This window comes from Jatropha curcas, chromosome 9, assembly GCF_041381405.1.
Source record: "Jatropha curcas cultivar XTBG-Jc1 chromosome 9, XTBG_Jcur_1.0, whole genome shotgun sequence".
Taxonomy (NCBI): Eukaryota; Viridiplantae; Streptophyta; class Magnoliopsida; order Malpighiales; family Euphorbiaceae; genus Jatropha; species Jatropha curcas.
This window is the reverse complement of record NC_143159.1, coordinates 6,174,122-6,185,837: the sequence shown is the minus strand read 5'-3', so window position 1 is coordinate 6,185,837 and position 11,716 is coordinate 6,174,122. Positions and strand designations below refer to the sequence as shown.

General features: G+C 36.4%; 2 protein-coding genes across 5 annotated transcripts; both read left to right on the top strand.

Moving 5' to 3' along the window:
- Positions 1–6,893, top strand: LOC105638893 (O-fucosyltransferase family protein). 2 transcript variants are annotated; one of them, XR_016322545.1, is made up of 11 exons: positions 1–653; positions 1,334–1,427; positions 1,813–1,880; positions 2,038–2,126; positions 3,138–3,335; positions 3,547–3,751; positions 3,835–4,002; positions 4,799–4,966; positions 5,515–5,705; positions 6,071–6,143; positions 6,224–6,362. XR_016322545.1 is itself a non-coding variant. In XM_012222785.4 (10 exons), exons 1-10 carry the CDS (start codon positions 249–251, stop codon positions 6,420–6,422), a joined length of 1,785 nt encoding a protein of 594 aa, XP_012078175.1. In that variant the 5' UTR covers positions 5–248; the 3' UTR covers positions 6,423–6,893. The 2 variants fall into 2 exon arrangements, 1 of the variants encoding a protein (XP_012078175.1); XM_012222785.4 differs by lacking the exon at positions 6,071–6,143 and having other exon boundaries at positions 5–653; positions 6,224–6,893.
- A 169-nt stretch (positions 6,894–7,062) lies between these two features.
- On the top strand, positions 7,063–11,253 carry LOC105639032 (Pentatricopeptide repeat (PPR-like) superfamily protein). Of its 3 annotated transcripts, XM_089725936.1 has the most exons (3): positions 7,063–10,088; positions 10,261–10,372; positions 10,585–11,253. In XM_089725936.1, exon 1 carries the CDS (start codon positions 7,742–7,744, stop codon positions 9,809–9,811), a length of 2,070 nt encoding a protein of 689 aa, XP_089582062.1. In that variant the 5' UTR covers positions 7,063–7,741; the 3' UTR covers positions 9,812–10,088; positions 10,261–10,372; positions 10,585–11,253. The 3 variants fall into 3 exon arrangements, with proteins under 3 accessions (XP_089582062.1, XP_089582060.1, XP_089582061.1); XM_089725934.1 differs by having other exon boundaries at positions 10,261–11,252; XM_089725935.1 differs by having other exon boundaries at positions 7,063–10,360; positions 10,585–11,252.
- Positions 11,254–11,716: the final 463 nt, after the last annotated feature.

The following is an 11,716-nucleotide window of genomic DNA, read 5'->3' as shown; positions in this document are numbered from 1 at the left end:
TGGTTTCTCTTTGTCCTCTCCATATTGGCTTCGAGCCACCCAAAAAGAAATTATTTCGTGTAAACGCACTACAGAAATATAAACCCGCAACGCTACAACGCCTCGTAAAATCAAGACCCGTCTTTTTTACTCTCTCTGCTCACTGCTCAGAAACAAACAAAGACCATAACACAGTACAAGTACAAACTACTCTCTCTCTCTCTTCTTTCTATATCAGAGAGTTACTGTTTTCTCTTCTCTATATTTGCATGGCCATAAACACTGCTACTGCAATGAAGCCCAAGGCGGCCCACAATGTTAACGCCAATAATGGCACTGCCAGTGATGGCAGTGCCGACAGCAATTCTCCTAGTCCACCACCGTCTCCTCGCCGTAACCACCTTATAGGTATCCCCCAAAGCCGTCGTCGACTTCGGTCTAAACTTCAGTCTCACTTTCGCCGGGAGAATCTCACTGCCGGGATCTTTCTCCGGTGGAACATCCGGTACTTGGTGGTCTTGCCGTTGTTGTATATTTCTGGTTTGATTATGTGTGTGGGACCTTTCTCGGCCTTTTTGCTTCAGCCTAGTCTTCCAGGTGCCGTGTATCGTAGTTCCGAGTTGTTTGCGAAGCTTTGGCCTGATATTGCTGTTGATAATTCTACTGCAATTGAGGTTTTCTTTTCTTTTCTTTTCTTTTTTTTTCATCTCTTAATTTTTGCTAATTTTCACTTCTTTTGTCTTATTTCTGTTTGGTTTTTGAGAAAAAGTGGAAAAAGAAAAAGCAAAAGGAGAACAAAATAGTTTATGGTTGTTGAAGTATTGTTATTACATGGGACCGAAGGAAAAAGAAAAAGGAGAAAATTAAGAAGTTCGAAAAATTGAAAATGATGATTGTTCCTAAAGGAACTCAGTAGAATTAGTTCAAATGATTTTGTTTGAACGTTTATTTCTTTTTATATATTCTCTTTTATCAGTTTTTGGTTTTTTTAGTTTTTTATAATTTGAGGAGATTCTTGGTATTGTTGTTGCACTCGGGGTTAATGCTTAAAAGTTAAGCTAGATACGCTTGTTAATTTTGATGCTGAATAATTGGATTACTAACTCTTTTTTAAAGAGGTTTCATTGCGTGTCAATTGCTGCTTTTTTTTTATGCGTGGGTAAAGTGAATTACTGATTTCTCTTATTAATCCAATAATGCATTTTATATATAGCTACTTTCAATTTTTCCTTGATAAACTGTAATTGGCAAACATGCCATTTCTTTTTTCAATCCAATAATGCATTTTATGTATAGCTATTTTCAAATTTCCTTAATAAATTGTAATTGGCAAACATGGCATTTCTTTTTTTAGTTATCTTCTGTATGGAAGTTCACGAGGAGGTTGAAAGTACAGAGACCTTGTCCAGATTCAACTGCCAGGCAACATTTTGCTGCAAATAATGAAGGTAGACAAATTTTTTTCTGAGATGACTTTTCTAGCCTACTAGCGTAATGTTTGACTTTGTCCTCTTGGAAACAACTTAACCTGGGAACTACACCTGCTTGCTAATGCATATCCTTCTGGGTTATGGGTTATGCAAGCAACAGAGTTCTAAACCCAAAGATTGATTAAAATAAATTGGAAAATAACAATAATATATCCCTTTTGGTCCTGCATGTAATAAGCAGTGTGTCTTACAATTCACCTCCTTAGCAGTCCCAAATGCTTATGGACATTATTAGTTGTGATGCATCACCCTCTCTATTAGGAGAGCTCGTACTCATTGCTCGGTTTTGGAAAACTAGATAGATCAAGTACAATTGTAGCTCATGTTTGGCATTGCATTGCAGAGCCAGCTGGCCCGAATGGTTACTTGATTGTTGAGGCAAATGGTGGTCTTAACCAACAGCGTTCTGCGGTATGTTATAGCCTTGTTATTAACTTGCTGCAAGTTCCTATCTATCTTCTTTATCAGTTAGAGCACTAAATCATGCCAAGCATGTTACCAATAATGCCATGATATCCACATGTTGTTCAGTATCTGTTCCTGATATATTTTTAATGTTTTTCTTTAGATTTGCAATGCAGTTGCTTTAGCTGGACTGTTGAATGCTATACTAGTCATACCCCACTTTGAATTCAACCGTGTTTGGAGGGATCCAAGGTAAGACCAAATTAGTTACCCATGGTGTTCGCTCTCTTGTTTGGACATACCCCCCAAAAACAAACCTGGCGATTATAATTTATTTGAAGGCTTTGCCTCAAGTGCCCATGCAAGTGTGTGCACATATGCATACAGGCATAAAACTGCACGCTTACTTTCGGACTGCATCTCAGAATAGGAAAAGTGCAAGTGATTTAGACATCGGTGAACTTTAGTGTGGACCCCTTCAGCTCCCCGCCTTACATTGTGTGCTAATTCCCGTTGTGGCCTTCCCAAATAATTTTCTTTCGTTTATGAGTATATCTCATCTAATATTTGCTCCCAAGATTAAAACAACCTATCCTCATTTAATACATTCTTATGTGATTTCTCTTGTAATGGAAGATTGCTATAAGTAGTTTTCATCTTAAAATGCATTCAAGAAGCTTTCAGTATCTAATTAGTTATAGATAATCTTAATTATGTTTGTCAATTTAGAAAATGAGGTAATTTCTTATTGACTCACATTTTAATGATATCCAAGAAAAATGATGGTATTTCAAAAGGAGAAAATAGAAAGCGATTCTCTTTCAATATTGTCATAAAAGTTGAGACAATTTTTAATAAATTAGAGTTTCTTATTTTTCTGTTCTTTTAAGTGAATGGTAGACTTAATTAAGGAATTGGTATTTTGATATTGTTTGCAGTAGTAATAATGAATTATAGCTTTAGAAACACATACGTTATCCTTATGCCTCTGGCCCTCCCTTTCCGAATACATTAGCTCCCATTGAATACACTAGCAAATGTACTACATAGGTGGTCCAGCAAATTTATTTTGCTGCACCAAAATATTTGATCAACCTTTGGTGTCCATCAAACTAGCCTATTGTGTATCTGAAACCTTGCAAGAAACGATTTTTCCAAAGTGAAAGCTTAAGAGAGTTATGAGTTTGACCCCTGCGTAATTTTTAATTATTACCATCTTCTCTGGAAGTAATAAGCTATTATTAAGATTTATCTGCTATGCAGTGATTTTGGAGACATATATGATCTGGAGCATTTTATAGCCACCCTTGAGGGTTATGTGAAAGTGGTTAAAGAGCTACCTGATGAAGTGATGGCAAGATATGACTACAACGTTTCTAATATTATAAACATTCGTGTCCAAGCATGGGCTCCTGCTAAATACTATCTGGGAGAAGTTCATCCTCTGCTTAGGGAGCATGGGTATGTGCAGGTGCATTTGTTTTTATTCCATTTGCAATATCTCTCTCACTGAACTAGACTGGCGCCTTCTGATAAAAAATAGCAAACTGAGACTAGAAAGCATGCAATTGCTTAGAGGATTGCAATCTTCCACTTGCTACTTTGTTCTAGATATCTTAGTTTGTTATATAACTAAATCTAGGTTTTTTCTAATTTGTGCTTCTGAAAGCAGGGTTATCCGCATTGCCCCCTTTGCCAATAGATTGGCAATGAGTGTCCCACCTCATATTCAATTGTTGAGGTGCATTGCTAATTATAAGGCACTGAGGTTCTCTTCTCCCATATCGACACTCGCACATAAATTAGTAAATCGAATGATTGAAAACAGCTCAAGGACTGGTGGAAAATATGTGTCGATCCATCTCCGTTTTGAGGAGGTACTAATATGACTTCTTGGCTTTTAAATAAGCTTCTATTCTTTTAAATAGGATCAACTTAACATATCTCTAATAACCTTCAGGATATGGTGGCCTTCTCTTGCTGTGTGTATGACGGAGGAGATGCTGAAAAGCAAAAAATGGATTCAATTAGAGAAACAGAGTGGAAGAGGAAATTCAAAAGAAAAGACCGTGTCATTTTACCTGGTCTTAATCGGATTGATGGAAAATGCCCTCTAACTCCCCTGGAGGTATCTCACATATGTGCGAATTCTCTTGTGTTTTGGATCCTTGGCATTTTGATTCTTTTTTTAACAGCTCCACCTTCGGTGATTCCAATTATTTAATCAGTTCTTACAGGCTTTGCTGATAGCCTCAGCAGAAATTTTCTGCTGTCTTCAACTTTTTCCAGTACCATTTGTTATGTATTTCAAGTTGCTGCAAAATTGAAGAAGCATCAAATAGTCACACAGTATTTTTAAAGGGTTTTTGGTGGCCAATTCAAATAATTAGGTTTATCTTTTGGTTTTAGATATTTTGGTGTGGTTAGGTTTTCTTTAGGTTGTTTCTAGCTACTTTTACTGTCCCAAAATGATGCATCTTGGTCTCTAATCTATGCTTTTCAGATAGTGACTTGAGAACTGTTAAGAATCCCACATTGACTACACATCAAATCTACAAAGGGAATATAAGAGTGGCAAGTTTGCTAGCTAATTGGTTAGTAGTAACCTTTTAGAATTGGTTGGCACAAGTCCAGTAAGCCCACGTTAGATATTTTCACCTCATGAGTTCTAACCTTTTACCCTATTCACCTCTACCCTTCAACTTCTAATAAGAACTTTTTCTTTAAGTTGAACGCAACTTCATTTGCTTTCTTTTGTTTGATTCTCCAAATGCATTATGTTCATTAGCATGACAAACTGAAACAGGGTTATAAACGTCATGTTATTTTTTTCTTGATTACACCTTGTTGGTTTTCTCGTCTGACCATCTAATTTGGCATATAATAACTCTTTTACTTGTGTGATGTTTTTGCTGTCAGCATAGGTTGGGATGATGCTTCGCGGTATGGGGTTTGATAACAACACATCAATTTATTTGGCCTCGGGGAAAATTTACAAGGCAGAAAGGTATTTAGCTCCTTTGTTGCAGATGTTCCCCCTTCTTTACACCAAGAAGTCTCTTGCAACCCCAGATGAGCTTGCTCCTTTTGAGGTAGTTGCTAATTCTACAAATGTGATGTATTTCTGAGGCAATCTCTTCGATCTTTATATTTTGTAAATTGACTAGTTTTCATATAATATATTTGAAGCATGAGCCACCTGATGGATAATCCAGATAAGACATTTTCCACTATAAAACCATCAATTACCATTCTCTCCTTTCCCATCAAATTGGCTTCTTGAAAATTATTTGAAAGTCATTGATCAAGTAAGCAGCAAGTTGGTCATCCAATATGGTGCGATTACACTAATTATGGCATCAAACTAAATGCATCTGTTAGACCAGTGAAATTGATTATCAGAAAACAGTCCCGAATGTTGTTTTGAAATGATTCTTGTGAAACAATTTGAGTTGAATTGGACATTTGCAATTTTTGGGTATTAAATTGAATCCATTTAACAAGTGAATATACGTAGACGGCTAGTTTTTTTCGGGTTCTTTTTCTTCTCCCCCAGAATTACTCTTTATGGTTTCAATTTCCAGACTCAAATTAGCTCCTTTCTAATTTGGTTGAGTGCTTTTTTCCTCTTTATTGGTAGGGCTATTCTTCAAGGTTGGCAGCTTTGGATTATACTGTATGCTTGTTTAGTGAGGTTTTTGTTACGACTCAAGGTGGGAACTTCCCACATTTTTTGATGGGTCAACGGAGATTCTTTTTTGATGGGCATGCAAAGACCATTAGGCCTGACAAGCGCAAGCTTGTTGTTCTCCTGCAGGATATGGAAATCAGGTGTTTTTCCTCTGCAATACATTATTTCTCTTCGTTATTCTACTGATTTTTTGCGAGCATATATGCATATCATATAGTGTGTGAAAATTTAAGAATTGGACTCTGATTCTAAATTCACAAGCTTGTGATGTTCTGACTTCTGTGATAGCCTGACAGTAGTTCAATAGGAGAGTGCATATATGGAGATGGCTTGTGGGGATGTGGGGCACCACTAGAAGTATTATCCTTTTAGGCGAGTTGAAATTCTGAAATTACTGGAAATCACATTTGAACACTAGTGGAAATATATTTTTCTTTTTTCCAAGAAATATGCAGGTTTTTTATTGACTATGGAACTTGTGGTAAAATTGTGCACATTTCTTAAGATATGCTTGAAGGTAAATTAAAAGCTGGAGTTTGGAGCCAGTGGTATCTGTTCTTGGCCTTTCTGAGTTCAAGGTTAGATTAGAACTCTAGGATTAGTGAAGGACCAATATGAAAAAATTTTAGTCATTGATGACATTACCCTTGATCTGCAGTTGGAAGACCTTTAAGGATCAGATGGGAGCAATGCTTGCTGAAAGTGATCGCAAGGGAGTGATGGTACCTAGAGTCAGAAAAATCAACAGAAAAACTTCCATTTATACATACCCTTTACCAGAATGTGGGTGTCTACTATCACACAACTCATCACTCAAATTAACACACACTACAAATATGCTCGAGTCCACAAGATAACCAACAAGATTTGTCCCCACGTTAGTATTTCTCCTGTACAGGCACAAATCGTGCATTGATAGTATTGTGCAGCTTGGTGTGGCCTGTTGATGAAAAGCCTAAAGTCTTGCGGGCAAAGCAGATGGCTATCGCAGTTAGCATGGAGAGATTCAGGAATTCCAGTTTTGATAATATAAGGAATTCTTCATCTGGTGTTATTGTTTAACTTTCTGCAAAAATGCATCGAGCTCTTCGAAACCTCGGTTAATTATATCTGTATCTAGTTTTTAAGTGTTGATTGAGTGCAAAAGGCAATTGTTGGTTTCAGGAGATTGACTTGCTAGCTCTGGTAAGGTGGGCCATATGAATACCCATTACTTCCTTTTTTTAACCTCTTCTATAGACTCGGTACAGTTGCTAAAATTTTTTCCCCTTGACATCTTTAATGTAATTATACTCGGCATGAATCGTCTTAAGTTTTATTTTTGTTCCTCTTTTTGTGCAAAAAATAAATTCTAACAGTTTCAACATTTCTGGAATGAGATTATTTGTTTGGCAGTGGGTAGAATGCTTCCATTCTTGTAAGTTAAGAATTTTTCAGTTCCCTAATTAATTTATACTCCCTATTTCTGAATAACAGATGTAACACGTATTAGACCAGACTCCTACAAACATTGTCAAGTTAAAAAGAATGAGGTATCTAAACCCTATACCTCCTTTGTCCTTTGACATATTATTTCCCAGCTTAACCAATGAATACTTCTCCTCTTATCAGCTTTTAAACCTTACCAGAAAGAATTCATCATTTGTTTTGAAACTCACCATAAATAGACAAAGGCAACATAGAACACTTATGCAATATCAAGCGACTTCAGAAAAATTTCTTTCCTGACCCAGGAAGTAGCTTTCCGTCCCAAGTCTAAAGTCGTTTCCAAATCCCATCCTCCAAGAGTGAGATTACTGGGTCTCGGTGTAGATTGTTTGAGTCCAATAGAGGCCCATTTCAGTAACACGTAGAAAGTTGTTTTTCAAGCTGCTTCGGCCCATTTTTAATTTTCACAATGCCTTTAGCAATTAGTCATACCACGCACGTGTGACTTGTTCATTAAACCAAACATATCTTAATCTCATGTCCTTTCTTCAAAAACAGAAGACTGTATATTCAATAAACGAAGTCGTTGGGCGACCTGTTTATTGCAACGGGCTGTCGTTCGACGACCAAAAGCATCCAAATCACTCGTCAAGACCATTATATTCCAAGGAAAGCGAAGTCTTTGAATTATTGGATAGACGACGTCGTGCGATGTGATGCTAGAAATTTCTTCACGGGCTAATTGGAAATGGACTTGAAGCATATCGTGACAGCAATACGCTACTGTGGCCAAGTTCAAGCACTCAGACACGGGAAATCGTTTCATTCTCGTCTGATCAAAACTGGGTATTCTCATAATGTATATATAGCCAGCAATTTGATATCAATGTATGTGCATTGCTCTTTTATAGACGATGCGCGTAGAGTGTTCGATGAAATGCCCCGTAAAAATATTGTTACTTGGACTACAATGGTCTCTGCATATATCAGTTGTGGAAAACCTCATGAATGTGTAAAACTTTATAAGCGAATGTTAGATTCTAATGCCGAGGTGCCTAATAGATTCATGTATTCCGTTATTTTGAAAGCGTGTGGTCTTGTGGGTGATATTGGATTGGGTAAAGTGATTCATAAGAGAATTTATAGAGAGAAATTATACAATGACATTATCTTAATGAATACCCTTTTGGATATGTATGTTAAATGTGGCAGTTTAGATGAAGCAAGGGAAGTTTTTGATGGGATTCTTCTGGATGCAAATTCTATTACATGGAATACAATTATTTCAGGATGTTGTAAGGAAGGGTTAATGGAAGAAGCAATGCATTTGTTTAATCAAATGCCAAACCCAAATACTGTTTCTTGGAATAGCATTATCGCTGGTTTTGTGGATAATAGGAGTTTATGTGCATTGGAGTTTGTTTGTAAGATGCACCGCCAAGGGCTTAAACTAGATGATTTCACATTTCCATGTGCTCTTAAATCATGTAGTTATGTTGGTTTCTTAGCAATGGGGGAACAGATTCACTGTTATGTTATAAAGTCAGGAGTTGCATCTAGCTGCTTTACCATGTCAGCAATGGTTGATATGTACTCAAATTGCAATAAGTTAAGTGAAGCAATTACGCTATTTGATCAGTACTCAGGTTGCAATGGTTCAGTTTCTGATAGCTTGGCACTCTGGAATTCTATGCTTTCTGGGTATGTGGTCAATGGACAAAATAGGCAAGCCCTTACTATGCTTTCAAAAATCCATCTTTCTGGTGCTTGTATAGATTCTTACACTTTCAGTGCTGCTTTGAAGGTCTGCATTAACCTGCTCGATTTAGGACTGGGTATTCAAGTGCATGGTTTGGTTGTTATCAGTGGGTATGAATTAGATTATGTTGTTGGAAGTGTCCTCATAGATTTCTATGCAAAACTTGGAAACATTAAGGATGCTTTTGGTCTTTTTCACAGGCTTCCGAAGAAAGATATTGTAGCTTGGTCTGGTTTAATCATTGGCTGTACAAAGATGGGATTAAACTCTTTAGCTTTTTCACTCTTCAGAGATATGGTTAATCTGGATCTTGAAGTTGATCAATATGTTATTTCCAATGTTCTAAAAATCTGTTCAAGTTTAGCATCTCTAAGAAGTGGCAAACAGGTTCACGCTTTCTGTATTAAGAATGGGTATGAAACTGAAGGCGTTACCGTTACAGCTTTAATTGACATGTACTCAAAATGTGGTGAAATTGAGGATGGCATAACTTTGTTTAATTCAATTCTTGACAGGGATGTTGTATGTTGGACAAGTGTCATTGTGGGTTGTGGGCAGAATGGAAGGGCAAACGACGCTGTAGAATTTTACCGAAAGATGGTAGAGATAGGGTTAAAGCCAAATGAAGTCACCTTTTTAGGTGCCCTTGCTGCCTGCAGACATGCTGGTCTCATTGAAGAGGCATGGAACATATTTAAGTCAATGAAATTTGATCATGGATTTGAACCTCAAATAGAACATTATTACTGTATGATTGATCTTCTTGGCCAAGCTGGATGTTTCAAGGAGGCAGAGAAATTAATATCTGAGATGCCATTTATGCCTGACAAAACCATATGGAGCTCCTTGCTAGGGGCATGTGCTACTCATAGGAACAGCGAACTGATTAGTACAATTGAAAAAAGGCTTCTTGCTACTTCTCCAGATGATCCTTCAATATATGTCATGCTTTCAAATGCTTATGCAACATTGGGAATGTGGGATAGTCTCAGCCAAGTAAGGGAAGGTGCTAGAAAATTGGGTATAAAAGAAGCTGGAACGAGCTGGATTGAGACTTGAAGTTAGGTGTATTCCCTGGCCCAAATGCATCTTGTCTGAACCTCAACTTAAGTGGTTAAAAAATTCTTATTGCTATTTAGCTATCAATCACGCTTGCCAAGGGTGTTCATTTAAGGAACATTACCTGTAAGTAAAAACCTGTTATCACGTTGCTGAAAACCAGGAGATGCAGAGAAATCATAAGAGATCATGAATATGACTTTCAGACATTCTCCATAAGAAAAGCTTTGGTAGAAAAGCTTAAATACCTGCTAATAATTGCAGTATATAATTACAGGTATTCTGAATTGCATGATTTGATGAATGGCACATGCACATCAAGGATTGCTACATGTTCTCATGCTCGTATCTTTTATTTTGGTTATAAATTAATCTTTCTGTTTATGTCTTTATTCAAGTTTCCTTGTTTTTCTTTCGAACATAATTTCACCACTCAACGGTGCATCCAGCTGACTGTTCCAAGATACAGATAAATTTCTCAAGTCAAATTGGGAGCAATTGGTAGGAGTAAGAAGGAAGAGCAACAACAAACATTAGTTATGCATGGAGGCAAGTAGCAAGGTTTGCTGTGATTCTGGAACCCATAAAAAGAAAAAGGAAAAGGAAAAGGAAAAGGAAAATAATGCAATCAATTTTTCCACCTTTATTCCATATTTGGAGTGCTATTATCTGGGCAGTTCATAAGCTTTGGGCAGTATTCTTGTTTAAGTCACATATTGATTGCAGATACTACAGTATAAAATTTGACCAGTCAACCTGTCTTGTTTTTACAGGAAAGGACTCTAAAGGGCACAAAAATAGAAGAAATGAGTAAACAACTAGAAGAGTCAACGGATTTAAAGGTTTGGGCTCCTTATTTTAATGACTGTTTTGCCGTGTCATACTTTTTGTACTTTCTCAACATTGGGGGCAATTTTGAAATAAGAGATGGCTGATAAAACATCTAAGATTCAAACATGATTTATTGCATATTAAAAAGTATCTGTCATGTAAATTGAAATTTCACTCCAGTCATTCCAAGTGTTATAGTTGATTTTTTGTTGGCATGTTTGGTCAAAATAGATTAAATAGGAGTTCATTTGAATTTAACAGAGCAATTTGATAATATTGGCCAACTGAAATTGATTAGGTTGAGGGATAAAGACTTAGGGTAAGTATTGGACTGAGCAAAATGATATTCTTTACAGTGATTTTCTCAGTTTTGTCTAAACCTGAGCACAGGTTGGGCCTAATTAGGTCAATTTTTTTAATTAGGCCTGAGTACAGCCCGACCCCAAAAAAATTGAAAATTTTTGTCCGGGCCCTGTCTGTCCCAAACTCAAGGGTACCTATATACTTTGCCTTGTCATTCCATGTCCAAGCGACGCCCAAACCGGAAGTTTCACGAGATATTTTCTTGCTCATTTATGATTTTTCATGAGGTCTGAAAACCTAAACTGTGCAAGTCAATAGGCCAAACACATAAAAATCTCGTCTTTGCAGAAAATATATTATGTCCTCAGCTTATAAAATTGTATATACTAAACATTTAATTTATAAAAATTATTTTGTTGAAATAGTGTATTTTATAAAATTATATCAATTAAATAATTATTAGATAATTAAAAAAAGTGAAAATATACTATTATTTTAAATATTGTGCTAACCATATATAACATCAATACTTTACAAATACAAGATAAAACTCTAAAAATTATTGTTGTAGTATGGAGAAGGATATAACATGTACAAAATTGACAAATCGAGGGGTGCGATACGATAAATTACCTATAATGTTTAATATTCCATATTGTTAAAGTTGCAAACTTTAAGATGAATTTATGTATCAACCCAAGTCAATATCACCCTAACCGGAAAATGCATAATCATGCTTGTGTACGTGTATGAACAAGCATGTTAAGATTG